The sequence below is a fragment of the Vipera ursinii genome (genome assembly GCF_947247035.1).
Source record: "Vipera ursinii genome assembly, chromosome: 11".
In the NCBI taxonomy this organism is placed as follows: domain Eukaryota; kingdom Metazoa; phylum Chordata; class Lepidosauria; order Squamata; family Viperidae; genus Vipera; species Vipera ursinii.
Genome location: NC_139524.1, coordinates 9,168,839 through 9,182,837, shown reverse-complemented (window position 1 = coordinate 9,182,837; position 13,999 = coordinate 9,168,839). Strand labels below are relative to the sequence as shown.

Below are 13,999 nucleotides of genomic sequence, written 5' to 3'. Positions count from 1 at the left end.
TATTCTATTCTATTCTATTCTATTCTATTCTATTCTATTCTATTATTCTATTCTATTCTATTCTATTCTATTCTATTCTATTCTATTCTATTCTATTCTATTCTATTCTATTCTATTCTATTCTTCTATTCTATTCCATAATTCTATTCTATTCTATTCTATTCTATTCTATTCTATTCTATTCTATTCTATTCTATTCTTCTATTCTATTCCATAATTCTATTCTATTCTATTCTATTCTATTCTATTCTGTTCTGTTCTGTTCTGTTCTGTTCTGTTCTGTTCTGTTCTGTTCTACATATACATCCCATTACTGTGTTGAATACTTCACTTTCAGACAATTGTATTCTAACATCCTCTTTCTTACTCCCCCCCCCCCGAAAAATCTAGATTCTTCCCAAACACTTTTATAGTGTTTTATTAAGGCAACTGTGGGTTTTGTAAGTTGCTATTGTGTTTCGAATTATGTGATTTTGCACAAGGAAAGTACCTGCTGTTTAGAAAAGCAGAGAAAAACAAGCTGGGCAGTTTTTTCAGGAGTATTTAGAAATTGACCAGAAGAGAATGAAACTGATATTAAGCTCACTTGCAACAGGTCATTTAGTGGCTGTTGGAAGTTACAACAGCACTGAAAAAAGTGACTTATGACCATTTTTCACACTTATAACCTTTGCAGCATGGTGAAGAAAAGATTGGAAACCAAGCACTGCTCTACAGCAACCAAAGAACTAGTCATTCCAAACATGTTCTGTTTCCAGGACCGTCTATTTACCCCAGGGTTGTAAAGTATATATTTTATGCTCCAATCTGAAGAACAATAAATATTGTAAGGCCTTTGTGTTATCAACAATAGTTGTGATGACTTGTCACTGCAGCGCCTTACACATAAAAAGGGCTTCTATTAAACATCCTGTTTTGCTTTCACTATGAAAGTCTCAGGGGAAAAAATACAGAACTCAATATGTTTTCCAAATTGTAACGGTCATTAAAAAAACATTATAATTGAATGCTAGAAGATGCTGATTTTTCGAAGGAAAGCAATGAAGGATCTTGATTTCTTTTAAGACCTGGAACCACTTTCCAAAAAAAAAAAGGTATACTGGTGAAATATTACATTATACATTATACTGCATAATTAACTGCCACTCTCAGAATCAGCATGAATTGTGGTCAACGGTTTTAAATAATGCATTTTCAGCTTCATATGAGAACTGAGACAAGGGAACAGTCAGCTACAGCCGTGTGGTGCAGTGGTTAGAGTGCAGTACTAAGAATTGAGGCCTTTGAACTATGGTGCTGGAGAAGACTCCGGCGAATCCCTTGGACTGCAAGGCGATCAAACCGGTCAGTCCTAGAGGAGATCAACCCTGACTGCTCTTTAGAAGGCCAGATCCTGAAGTTGAAACTCAAATACTTTGGCCACCTAATGAGAAGGAAGGACTCACTGGAGAAGAGCCTCATGCTGGAAAAGGTTGAGGGCAAGAGAAGAAGGGGACGACAGAGAAGGAGGTGGCTGGATAGAGTCACTGAAGCAGTAGGCGTGAGCTTAAACGGACTCCAGAAGATGGTAGAGGACATGAAGGCCTGGAGGAACATTGTCCATGGGGTCACGATGGCTTGGACATGACTCCGCAGCTAACAACAACAACTGCAGGCTACTTCTGCTGATTGCTGGCTGCCTGCAGTTTGGCAGTTTGAACCTGACAGGCCTGAAGGTTGACTCAGCCTTCCATCCTTCTGAGGTTGGTAAAATGAGGACCCAGATTGTTGGGTGCAAATAAGTTGACTCTGTAAACCACTTAGAGAGGGCTGTAAAGCACTGCGAAGCGGTATATAAGTCTTAGGTGCTATTGCTATTGCTACAGTCTCAGAATACCCCTTAAACTTGAGATCTTTAGCACAGAGTGCATTTATCTCTGTTAGAAGATTCTATGTTTCTTGGCTGATAAAACTGACAATTGTTTTTTTTTTTCTCCAGGGTTGCAAACTGCTTATCCGACAATCCAGACACTAATTGCCAATGATCCATCCTAAAGAGCTAATCACAGCAACAGTGTCAATAAAGAGCAGCATCATTTGAACCAAAAGGATCTGAAAAGGATCTGAAAGGAAAACACGATGATCCTCGCCGTGATTTGTTTGGCAAGAAGAGAGGAGAAGGAGGAAAGAACAAATGTGAAGAAAAATGTGTTGTTGTTTTTTAAAAAAAAACCCAAACTAAGCAGCTTCTGGTGTTTAGAGCAGCTTCTGACTCATAATTCAGAGAAGCTCATGATGGCAGCATTGAAGAATCCCTTTCCTTAAGTCAAGTCCAACACAAATCTTTCTAAATTCTTTCTGGGGAATGCCAAAACCTGACACCCTATCTTCTTGGCAAAAAGACCTGCTAACGTGTCAACTCCATGTGCAGAGTTTATTTTGATTCTTTTTAGGCACTCCCTACAGCCAGATGTCATAAATTGGGTTGAAGGGAAGGGAAATAGACCTTTGCAATAATGACTCATCCTATCACTAGTTTCAGAAAAGGCTGGACTGCAGTTCCTACCAACCCAGGCCAGATTAGCCAGTGGCAAGGGACTGTTGTATCTAAAATCTGGAAGCCACTAAGTTCCCAATGCTTCCTGTATGTTTCTTTTCAGGTGGAATGCAAACATGTGCCGTGAAGAATGGAGAAGTATTTAGAGTCAGTCCTGAGATGACCACCACCATCATGAAGGTTTTCCCAATGCAAATAACAAATAACTTCCCTTTTCTGCTTCTGGAGAATTTTAATAGTTTGCACCATTTTGCCTCCTTCCTCCATCCCAATGGGAATTCAGTGCTCAAAAAATGGGAAACATCCCTTTGTTTTTTCCCACTGTCAGAAAAATTGTTCTGTAGACCAGGGCTTTTCAACCTTTTCACCCATTGTACCACTTTTAGGATATGGCAACATCCGAGTACCACCAATCGCCTAAAAGGTAAAGGTAAAGGTTCCCCCGCACATGCATGCTAGTCGTTTCCGACTCTAGGGGCCGGTGCTCATCTCCGTTTCAAAGCCGAAGAGCCAGCGCTTGTCCGAGGACGTCTCCGTGGTCATGTGGCCAGCATGACTAGACGCCAAAGGCGCATGGAACGCTGTTACCTTCCCACCGTAGTGGTCCCTATTTTTCTACTTGCATTTTTATGTGCTTTCGAACTGCTAGGTTGGCAGAAGCTGGGACGAGTAACAGGCGCTCACTCTTTACGCGGCACTCAGGATTCGACCCGCCAAACTGCCGACCTTTTGTTCGACAAGCTCCGCGTCCTAACCCACTGAGCCACCGCATCCCTCTACCAATCGCCTAGCTCCAGTCATTTCTCACTTAGGCTTGTGCAGTGCTGCCACTGGTTCAGCTCATTCCTCTCCCCCACTACCACTTTTCTAGGATGGTCACCTACCACCACGTGACCTGCCATTTCAGCTGGAAGAGATAGCAAGTCACAAGGCAGCTGACATCAGCAAATTCTTGCTTGCATGTTGACTATTGGAAGAAAGACAAGCACTGGGTCAAGGTTTCTGCTTCAAAACCCGTCAAATACAGAATTCGATGAGTTTTGAGGCAGTCGAGTGCTAAGATAGGACTGTAATATTCTGGAGGTCTCTCACCTAAGGGCTGACCATACCAGACCCAGCTTATCTTTTCAGCCCAAATAAGGTTAGCTAAGTGACAATCTTATTGTGATCTTTTCCCTCTTGGCTCCTGTTTGCAAAAAGGGCTGGGAAACAGATGAACAGGAAGACTGACCCCATCACAGCCAACAAACCACAAATATGACTCTGGCTTTAACCACTGCTTGTTATGTTTGAGCTCAGAACACAAGAGTTGGTTTTGTTTTTTAGCCCCATATGGATATAAGAAGGTGAAAGGGAAGGAAAATAAATCCAGAAATTGGCCGAATAAGCCACGAACACATGATTTATCAGATTGCGTCTGGGACGGTCAACAAAGCATAGCTGAAACAGATTTCGGCTATGCAAATGCCTTGAAGAAAAATTCCCTTGCATTCTTCTCTCGGTTTTCATTCCATTGGATGAAAGAGATCTTGCTTGAGACATTTTTCCAAAGGAGTTTTTTTTTTTGGGAGGTGGGGGGAGGATTTTAATGGATGGAATTTGTGTAGAGATAAGACGGCCAAGGAGAACATGGGATGTCCTGTGTTTCATATACAAACATCCCTGCAACCTCTCTGCCTTCCTACCCTTCCGTTAAATTCCAAAGGAAAAATAACTTTCCCATGGAGAGGTGGTTCCCCCCCCACCCTAAGGCAGAACCCTTGTTTTGGGAAATCGTTGGCACATCTCCCCTTCTTTGGAAAGAGTTTGGAGAAAGTTTCCATCTAAATTTGTCTCCACAAATACAGACAGTTCTTGACTAACAACTGTTCATTTACTGACCGTTGAAAAGTTACAACTGGGAAAAAGTGACTTAGGATGATTTTTCCTCACTTACAACCACCACACGGCTTCCCTGCCTGTGGTCATGTGATCCAAATTCAGACACTTGACAACTATTTATGACAGTTGCAGTGTCCTGGGGCCATGTGTGATCGATCCCCTTTTGGGAGCTTCTGACAAGCAAAGGCAATGGGAAAAGCCAGATGCACTTGAGAACCGTGTGACCAACTTAACTGCAGTGATTCGCTTTAACGAGAGAATGTGACAAGAGAAGTCATAAAATGGGGGCAAATTCACTTCGCAGTCGTCTCCTTTGGCAGGAGAAATTTTGGGCACAATTGTGGCCGTAAGTTGAGGACTGCCGGTATGCTGGGTAATTGGAAAGGGCCTTTTGGGCTTCTGCAAATCACCAAATCACAGAAGGAGGAGGAGGAGGAGGAGGAGGAGGAGGAGAAGGAGGAGGAGGAGGAGGAGGAGGAGGAGGAGGAGGAGGAGGAGGAGGAGGAGGAGGAGGAGGAGAAAGGACTCTGGAGTGACTTTGTTTCCTGCCCCTTTTGGTTCTTTCAATCTCAATCACTCCGTTCGGACGACAATTACCAGTGTACCTGTTGTTAGCTATCGGTAACGCAATTTCAAACTTGGCCAGGAATTGGAAATACTGCTCTTCGGTTTCCTTGGTGAACCCAGTCCCGACCATCAGCATCCGAAGGTCCTCGGCTTTGATCACGCCGTTCTTGGCGATTGACTTGGAGCTTTTGATGTTGAAGATTCTCTGCAGGCATTCGGACAACCACACCGGGTCAAGGAAGTAGAGGTTCCTCAGCCCATGGCTTGTGTCTGGGAAATGCATCAGCGTCCCTGTTTCGATCAGGAAATTGATGGCTGTGGAGAAAGGAAGATATGACAAAGGGTGCCATCGCCTTTTGATTACCCTTGTCTCTTCTTTCTAGATGGCCACTCCACTGTTTGTGAGTGTGTGTGTGTGTGTATGTGTGTGTGTATATAGTCTAAGCAGGGGCTTAGACTAGAAGACCTCCAAGGTCCCTTCCAACTCTATGTTGTATGCATTTACAACAGTTGTACAATTACATGATCTTCATTTGCAAGCTTCCCAGCTGGTTTCTGACAATCAAGGCCACCTTCACTTAATGACCATGTGATTCACTTAACAACTGCAGTAATTTGCTGAAGAACTGGGGCAAAAAAGGTTGTTCCTATTTTGTTTTAGATGGCTGGCTCTGTTGAGTTTCCCCCAAGTAGAGAAGTGTAGATGATTGGACATCATTGTTGTTATTCCCTCTGCCTTTTATAATATTAATTCTTTCCTGAAATACTCAAAACACCCCCAAGGAAATCACCCTAGGAATTCCTTATGAGACAACAGGGAATGCGCAGCTATGATGCAATTGCAGCTCACTCTTTTGGGTTTCATGAACACCAGAAAAAACTCACCACTTCAACTTTGCAAACACAGGCATAGCTTGTGAACAGAATCTCCTTGTACACTGTCAAGCATACTATACACCTAGCCTCTGATAAAATTATTCCATGCATATATACCAGCCTGCATGTCTTCATAATCCTTGATGTCATTGGCTGGAGTTTTCTCAATGATTCCTTGTATTTCCTTGTCAGTGAGATATTGCACACTATCGTTTTGGCTTCTCCTCTGTTGCTCTATTGTGACGGACACTTGAAGGCTCAAATAGCTCCTCGGGACCTGTTACATGATAGTGCAAATAAATCACTTGATCAAAGCAACATATCTGCTCAGTTTTATATAGCACAGTCCAGTGGTGGGATTCAGCTGGTTCTCACTACTTCAGCAGAACTGGTAGCTAATTTTTTGTTGCCCAGGCCCAGAATGGACTTCCGGAAGCGGCATCCACACAGAGAACCGGTTGTTCGCATATCTGAATCCGACCACTGGCACAGTCTGGTTGCTGAGACTAAGAAGGAATGAAATTGCATTTGTTGATGTTCTGAAAAGGCTGTCTTTTTGCCCCTGTGACTACGTAGGACAGATGGGAAGGATTGCAAGAACACAAGCAAGCAGTCAGATGAGGAGACCCCAACTCATTGGTAGTCTCACATTGCAATAAACAAAAACATACATTCAATTTTGCAGCAGCTAAGACTGTTCAACAAGCAGGCACAAAAACAGCCTGGGAAACAGGCTCTTCAATTAACAGGACTGCTGATTTACCCCCAGCTTATCAAGTATTTAGGAACTGGGGATTTGGCAGCCCAAGGAAACAACAGCCAAGGACTTAATAGCCAGTCATCAACACCCCAATCTACATCTAAAATGCTACACACAACAGCCACCATGTAAATACCACACAGAGAACAGCTCAAAGCACACACAGAAGTTCCCTGAGGATGGGCTCCAGCATGAATCCAAAAGCTTGGAAGACTAAACCTCTGGACCCAGATTGGATTCTGCAACATTATCCTGGGACATGAATATTTACCTTCACTCATGTCTTTTTTTCATTTCCTATATTAACTGGAATTCAGGATCAGCTAATAAAAAGGCCTTGGTTCTGGATGCAACAAGTATGAATTACTTTCTCAAGTATAGCCTAATAAAATAGGCTAGTTAACTCTTCAAAGTTGTGGGTGATGGTCATTGGCTAATCTACGCAAACTGGTCCTCTCCAAGCAGCTTCAGAAATTCCAGAAGCTGCCATCCCAATACACCTTTGATGGAGACAACTCATGGAGGATGGTTCTACTGCTGGTTAGGAGACTAAGGCCAACCAAGATATTTGGAGGCAATGCATCCTTGCAAACCAGATGCCGGATATCTGAAGGCCGTCAGTCTCGTGCACTGCTTTCAAATGATTCAAATGCATCACCCAAGTCTATCACCATGTCTACATTATTGTCTAAATAAGCAACCGCTACTATGAGATCGTAGTAGAACACTGACCCACCCACATGGAGAGGAGGAGCTGGAGAAACAGCATGTAGAACTGGAGAAGAGCAGCTTGATAGCTTACTCCAGATGTTGCTGAATTATAACTCCCAGCTTCCCCCGTTAGCTTCCCCTAGAACAGGGGTAGGCAACCTCGGCTCTTTTATGACTCATGGACTTCAACTCCCAGAATTCCTGAGTCACATAGCTGACTCAGGAATTCTGGGAGTTGAAGTCCATGAGTCATAAAAGAGCCAAGGTTGCCTACCCCTGCCCTAGAAGATGTGCTTCACCAAACTCTGGAGAGCTAAACATTTTCTCTACTTGATATAGAAGGTTAAAGAGATAAGGCTAGAAAAGTGATTCCCTGCCATTGTAATTCAGTCAGATTTATTCCAATATAAGATGAGATCAAATCAGTTGGAATTACAGCGATTGTCAAGTTTCCGATGTATGGGCTTTTCAAGTGACTCTGAGGCATTGTTTACCTTAAAAGTCCTTTATTAGCCTAATACACTGGCAAATGTTTGCTCAAAGGAAGCTGGAATCTGAAATCTCTGCCCCTTGCACAATATCTTAAAACACCTTTCTAATTTTGTCATTAATCATATTCTCCAATTAATTTAAAGAATCCATTTCCCTTCCCTTAGAAAACCCGACAAGCTCTTATCTTCTTTAATTTCAGATGGCCTTGAGGAACAATCCTCCTCTTCCCCCCTCCCAACCTTAATCCAATCTCTTAAAGCAATACACAAGTTTAATATATGAAATGGCTACTTCTTCATCTCTTGTCAAGCAATAACATTCGATGTTAGCAGCGTTGACAGCTATACTTGGAAGTCACACCCAGTCATAAAGCAAATGTACATTGTGCAGGCTAATTTGTCCCACCCTCCAACATCTGGACACTCTGGGCACACAACTGCAGCTAAGGAGTCTTAATGTGTACTAAACAGTGCCATGTTTACATTACTTCTCAGCAGAGCTTATGTGTCTCTTAAAAATGACAAAATGGAGAAACCCCGAAACCCCCCCCACACACACACACATAAAGTGACATAGCTGTCTCCTATAGAAATTACACACCAATCTCCCAACAAGCCTCTGCGAGCCAATGGAATTTCCGACATCCCTCATGTTTGTGCTGATATGGAAAATCAGCTGCCGCAACCCATCCAGGCCTTCCAGTGTTTTGCACGAGAGTTCACTGTGAAAAGAAATGGCAGGAGAAAAATCACATGCAACCTCTGTTGTTATCTGCAATAGCAATAGCAGTAGCCCTTAGACTTATATACTGCTTCACAGTGCTTTACAGCCCTCTCTAAGTGGTTTACAGAGTCAGCCTATTGCCCCCAACTATCTGGGTCCTCATTTTACTGACCTTGGAAGGATGGAAGGCTGAGTCAACTTTGAACCAGCCAAGATCGAACTCCTGGCAATGTGAGCAGAGTTAGCCTGCCATACTGCATTCTAATCACTGTGCACTATTGAAGGAAGGAAGGAAGGAAGGAAGGAAGGAAGGAAGGAAGGAAGGAAGGAAGGAAGGAAGGAAGGAAGGAAGGAAGGAAGGAAGGATAATAGCAATAGACTTATAGTGCTTTACAGCCCTCTCTAAGTGGTTTACAGAGTCAGCATATTTGCTCCCAAACAGTCTGGGTCCTCATTTTACCCACCTCGGAAGGAAGAAGGCTGAATCAACCTTGAACCGGTCAGGATCGAACTCCTGGCAGTGGGCAGAGTCAGCCTGCAATGCTGCATTCTAACCACTCCACCACCACAGCTCTTAATAGCAATAGCACTTAGACTTATATACCGCTTCACAGTGCTTTACAGCCCTCTCTAAGCGGTTTACAGAGTCAGCAAGTTGCCCCCAACAATCTGGGTCCTCATTTTTACCGACCTTGGAAGGATGGGAGGCTGCTGAGTCAACCTTGAATGAGTCAGGATCAAACTCCTGGCAATGTGAGCAGAATTAGCCTGCCATAATTGCATTCTAACCATTGCGCCATCACGACTCTTAGTGACACATCTGATTTTATAATCTAGCCCTAGATTTCCTGCTGGTATTACACCCATGGATGAATCAGGTCTGACCATGCTTAGGCTTTTGAGATAAGCCAAGATCAACTCAGCTCTCCTTGTTGCATTTGCTCCTTAACCAATGGCATTATGTGCTGAAAATAGAAGAGAAAATATTTTGCAATATTTTGCCAGCCCCGTCCCTTATTATTAGCAATAAAGTCCAGCCTTTTTAACGATGCTCCACTGTCTTGGGCTCACAGAAATGCAATTAGTAAGCAGGCCAGGAACTCAGAAGTCATGTATCACCAAGAAGCCAAACAATAAGCTATTGCTGACCTCTAGTTCTTTCTCTACTGGGAAAATAAAATAAAATCTCCCATTCAAACATCATGCTAAGCTTGACTAACCAAGCCATAAATGGCTCATTATCAACACATTTTTGTGGGCAACAACTGTGTCACCCTGAAAGCCTAAACATGACGTGGTAACGCTATCTTGTGCTCTGTTTGTGCAGCATGGTGGATTGAGCTGTGAAATTAAAATGTTAGGGCTAGGCTTTGCTTTGTGGAAAAGAATGTGACCAGCTCTCTGGAGTACAATTTTGTGAGGCAACCACAGGGCTTAAGACCTAATCTCAGACATTTAAAGACATATCTTACTGTTTGAGAACTGCTTTGACTGTATCACCCTCCCCTTGGTCTTCACTTAAAAAAATAGTGGTCACTTCCTTGGTGCTTCTGGACTCTATAATCCACCATCTTTCAGGAAAGATGTTTCATAACAGTACAGGTGGTCCTCAACTTACAACAGTTCCTTTAGTTACAACGGCATTCCAAAAGTGATTTATGACCGTTTTCCACGGCTTACGACTATTGCAGCATTCCCCATGATCAAAATTCAGACAATGCAGACACTTGGCAACTGACTCACATTTATGACGGTCGCAGTGTCCCAGGGTCACGTGACTTTCTGACAAGCAAAGTCAATGGGGAAGCCAGAATCAATTAACAGCCGTGTTACTAACTTAAGAACTGCAGTGATTCGCTTAACCGTGGCAGGAAAAATTGTTAAAATGGGGTAAAATTCACCTAGCAACAGAAATTTGGGGGCTCAGTTGTAGTCATAAGTCAAGGACTACCTGCACATGTCCTGCAGTAAAACCCCGCAATTTGCTCAGAGGTAGACCCATGACACCACTCTTCCTTAGTCATACTCAGGGCTTTTTTTCTCATAGAACGCTCAGAATGGAGTTCCGGTACCTTTTTTTGGATGGAACCTTGTAGGGTAGGCAAGGCGGGATGTATGACATGTGTGAGTTCCGGCACCTTTTTCTTTTACAAAAAAAGCACTGGTCATACTTGAGTAGTCGAAAAGCAAGCAGCTGAAGGTAAGGCCTTGCTAGTGTGAGTTGCTGTTGCACCCACATCCAACTTACTGCAAATGCTTCAGTGTGATGTCTGGAAAGCCAGTGGCTCTTGAACCTGAGGGAGATCGACAGAGAGCCAGGACATAGGCTCTTAAGGTGGCAATCCTTTCGACACGGAATTTTGTTTCAATGAGGTCCAGATGTGTCCCTACCACCAGCACAACTGAATTTGGAGCCTTGGCCTGGAAAGAGAGAGTGGCATTAAGCTATGGTTCACTTAAGCCACAGTTGGTTGGAAGAGTCAGAACAAAGTAGATCTGGTCTTGCGGGTAAATGAAGTGATCGTTTCCTACTTGGCCAATGACTACTTCAAACGAAGAACGGTTGCAGGAATTGGGTAGGTCTAGTCTAATGAAAAGAAGGACTAGGGGTGATACGATGGCAGTGTTCTAATATTTGAAGGGCTGCCACAAAGAAGAATGGGTCAGCCTATTGTCCAAAGCACCTGAAGGTAGGACAAGAAGCAATGAATGGAAACTAATCAAGGAGAGAAGCAACCCAGAACTAAGGAGAAATTTCCGGACAGGGAGAGCAATTAACCAGTGGAACAGCTTGACTCCAGAAGTTGTAGATGCTCCATCATTGCAGGCTTTTAAGTAGAGACTGGACAACTATTTGTCTGAAATATTATAGGGTCTTCTGCTTAAGCGGGGGTTTGGACTAGAAGACCTCCAAAATCCCTTCCAATTGTGATGATGTTCTGTGTTCTATGCTGGCATCCCTCTGGAAGTCTTAGGTAAGGCAGACAAACAAACCAAAGATAAACTAGGAAATACACATGTCTATAACTGCCACCATTTGCTTATGATCCAATGGCATAGCAATTCCAGTTTTTCAAATAAGCCACATGGGCTGCATTCAGATATCATGTGTAGGACATGATATTATGCTTTATGGATACTCGTATCCCATTAAGAGGATTTTTTTTAAAAAAAGGTTCTACTGCACATGCTATTAGTTTTTCTGCCTGTATCATGACAGAAAATGATTTCATTCTTTAACAACAAAACATATTGGACCTTTACTCTGAGGAATTATGGGAACTGAAATTTGACATATCTGGAGGGTAATAAAGAAGGAAGCTTAAACTAAATGTTCACGAATGTGTTTTTGGAATAAACATTAGGAACCAACAAAACACATAGAGATGAAGGATGACAGTTGGGTGATAGTTGATGTAAAGATGTCAACCCTGAAGAATTTTAACGTGAAATGAAAAATAGCTTTTCGCTAAACTGGTACTTCCACTGCTCCTACCTCAATACTGAGTAACCAGAATTGAAGATTCGCCACAGCTTCTTCTCCCAGTGCCAAGTTCCAGATGACAATGTACAATGCCTTATCTGTGAAGAAGCATTGGTTGACTGTTGACATGCTGGCGGGGCCTCCGATATCCCAGACGTTAAACTCAACAGCGTCAACCTAATTGGACAAAGAGCTACATTGAAGGGAACGAATACCCCTTGATAGCAGTTAAACTAAATGAGAGAGAGAGAGAGAGAGAGAGAGAATGGTGAATGCATAATGAGCTTGCACCCTCCCATATCCTCATAGCGTACGGCATCTAGGTGTCAATGGGTGTCAATGTTCACTCTGAAGAAAGAGCGCTTGTCATTTCCCTTCCACACATTGCTTGCTTTTAAGGCAGCCCTACATTCCCAGAGTTAAAATTTGGAATAGAAGCCAACTCTGACAGAGAAGAGCCACCACACTCTTATTCTACATGAATCCAACCAGTTCATCTGCTGCTAAATTTTGCAAAACAGTCAACGAAACAGAATAAAGGCTTCCAATTATGAGGTCTAATTATTGAAACTTATAAGGTCTAGGTGTGAAAGGCACCATACGGAAAGCAAAGGGTGGACGCGAAGAATACTATTTTGAAATACACTGGAATTGTTTCTGTAGTCACTCAATTCCAAAGTCTTCTACATCCCTGACCGTTTTATTCAGAGTCTGAATAAATACAATTAATTAGATAATTCATTTTGGAATTCTACGACATGTTCACCTTTTAGTGAAGACATGGCCTCCAAAGGCCCAATTTGGAAGCATTTCCAGATGGATTCAAATAATGTGGTGGGGGTTGGGGTGGTTTTGTTTGTTTGTTTGTTTGTGCTATCTGAAATTTCGGAATGTGACTAACATTCACTTTCAGAAAAATGTCCGTTTTCCTTATCTTCCACGTTCGTTATGCTTTTGTTATGGATTCATGAGAGAGATTTTAGACAGAGAGCATGTAAAATGAGAAAGAGCATGAGAGAGTGTGAGAGAGAATATGTAAATGAGATATGGGTAGTCATCGGTTTACACCCACAATTGAACCCCACATGTCTCTCTCTCTCTAAATGAGACAGTTGTTAAGTGAGTTTCCCCCCCCCCTTTTTATAACTTTTCTTGCCAAAATTGTTAACAGAATCCCTGCACGGTTGTAAAGTGAATATGGCTTCCCCACTGACTTTGCTTGTCAAAAGATTGCGCAAGGGGAATCACATGACCCCGGGACATGGACTGAAATCCAGCTGGAATCTTTGCAGAGGTATCAAATTTGACATGCCCTGCCCTTCAAAGCCCCTTCTGGAATGTTGAAAGTTTGTCTTTTTTTTTTTTACCTTGGATTTGAATCCGGCAGGTCTCTGGAGTTCCCATCTTGTGGTCCGGATGGTGGCATTGTCGGGCATTGAAAGAGATGGTTTCCCTGTCTGCAGTAGCTCAACCAAGGTGGATTTTCCCTGTCGCGGAGGACCCACCACCACCATTTTCATCACGTTACTTTTTTCTGCTTTGCGCAGCTGGGCACGTAAATAGGCTAAAATGGTCTTGGGTCCTGCAGGTGGAAGGTATAGAGAAATCATTGGTGGATGATGATACAGGTAAAGGCTCATCTCCATTTCTTAGCCATTGTTGGAAGACACTTCCATGGTCATGTGGCCAGCATGACTACATGCTGAGGCACATGGAACGCTCTTACCTTCCCACTGAAGTGGTACCTATTTATCTACTCGCATTTCCATGCTTTCAAACTGCTAGGCAGGAATGGTAGAGGAGAGCCAGTCAAAAAAAAAATAGACAAAACTTATTTTATGTAGGGTGAGCAAAGTCATCTTGGCGGTGCTTGAAGTAAGTTAGGTTAGGTCATCCGGAAACCGCACCCACCCCATTGCCAGCAATGGAGAAAAAGCTCTGATACATCACACGACATCACGTGACGTCA

At 42.9% G+C, this 13,999-nt stretch overlaps 1 protein-coding gene across 1 annotated transcript in view; it reads right to left on the bottom strand.

Annotated features, from left to right (window-relative positions):
- Positions 1–13,999, bottom strand: part of LRRK1 (leucine rich repeat kinase 1) — a 74,331-nt gene that overhangs the window by 31,346 nt on the left and 28,986 nt on the right. The window contains exons 14-19 of the mRNA XM_083371408.1: positions 13,398–13,612; positions 12,043–12,207; positions 10,795–10,967; positions 8,424–8,544; positions 5,978–6,137; positions 5,023–5,299 (exon numbers count right to left, since the gene is read on the bottom strand). Coding sequence (XP_083227534.1) covers positions 5,023–5,299; positions 5,978–6,137; positions 8,424–8,544; positions 10,795–10,967; positions 12,043–12,207; positions 13,398–13,612 — 1,111 coding nt within the window. The remainder of the gene's footprint in view (positions 1–5,022; positions 5,300–5,977; positions 6,138–8,423; positions 8,545–10,794; positions 10,968–12,042; positions 12,208–13,397; positions 13,613–13,999) is intronic.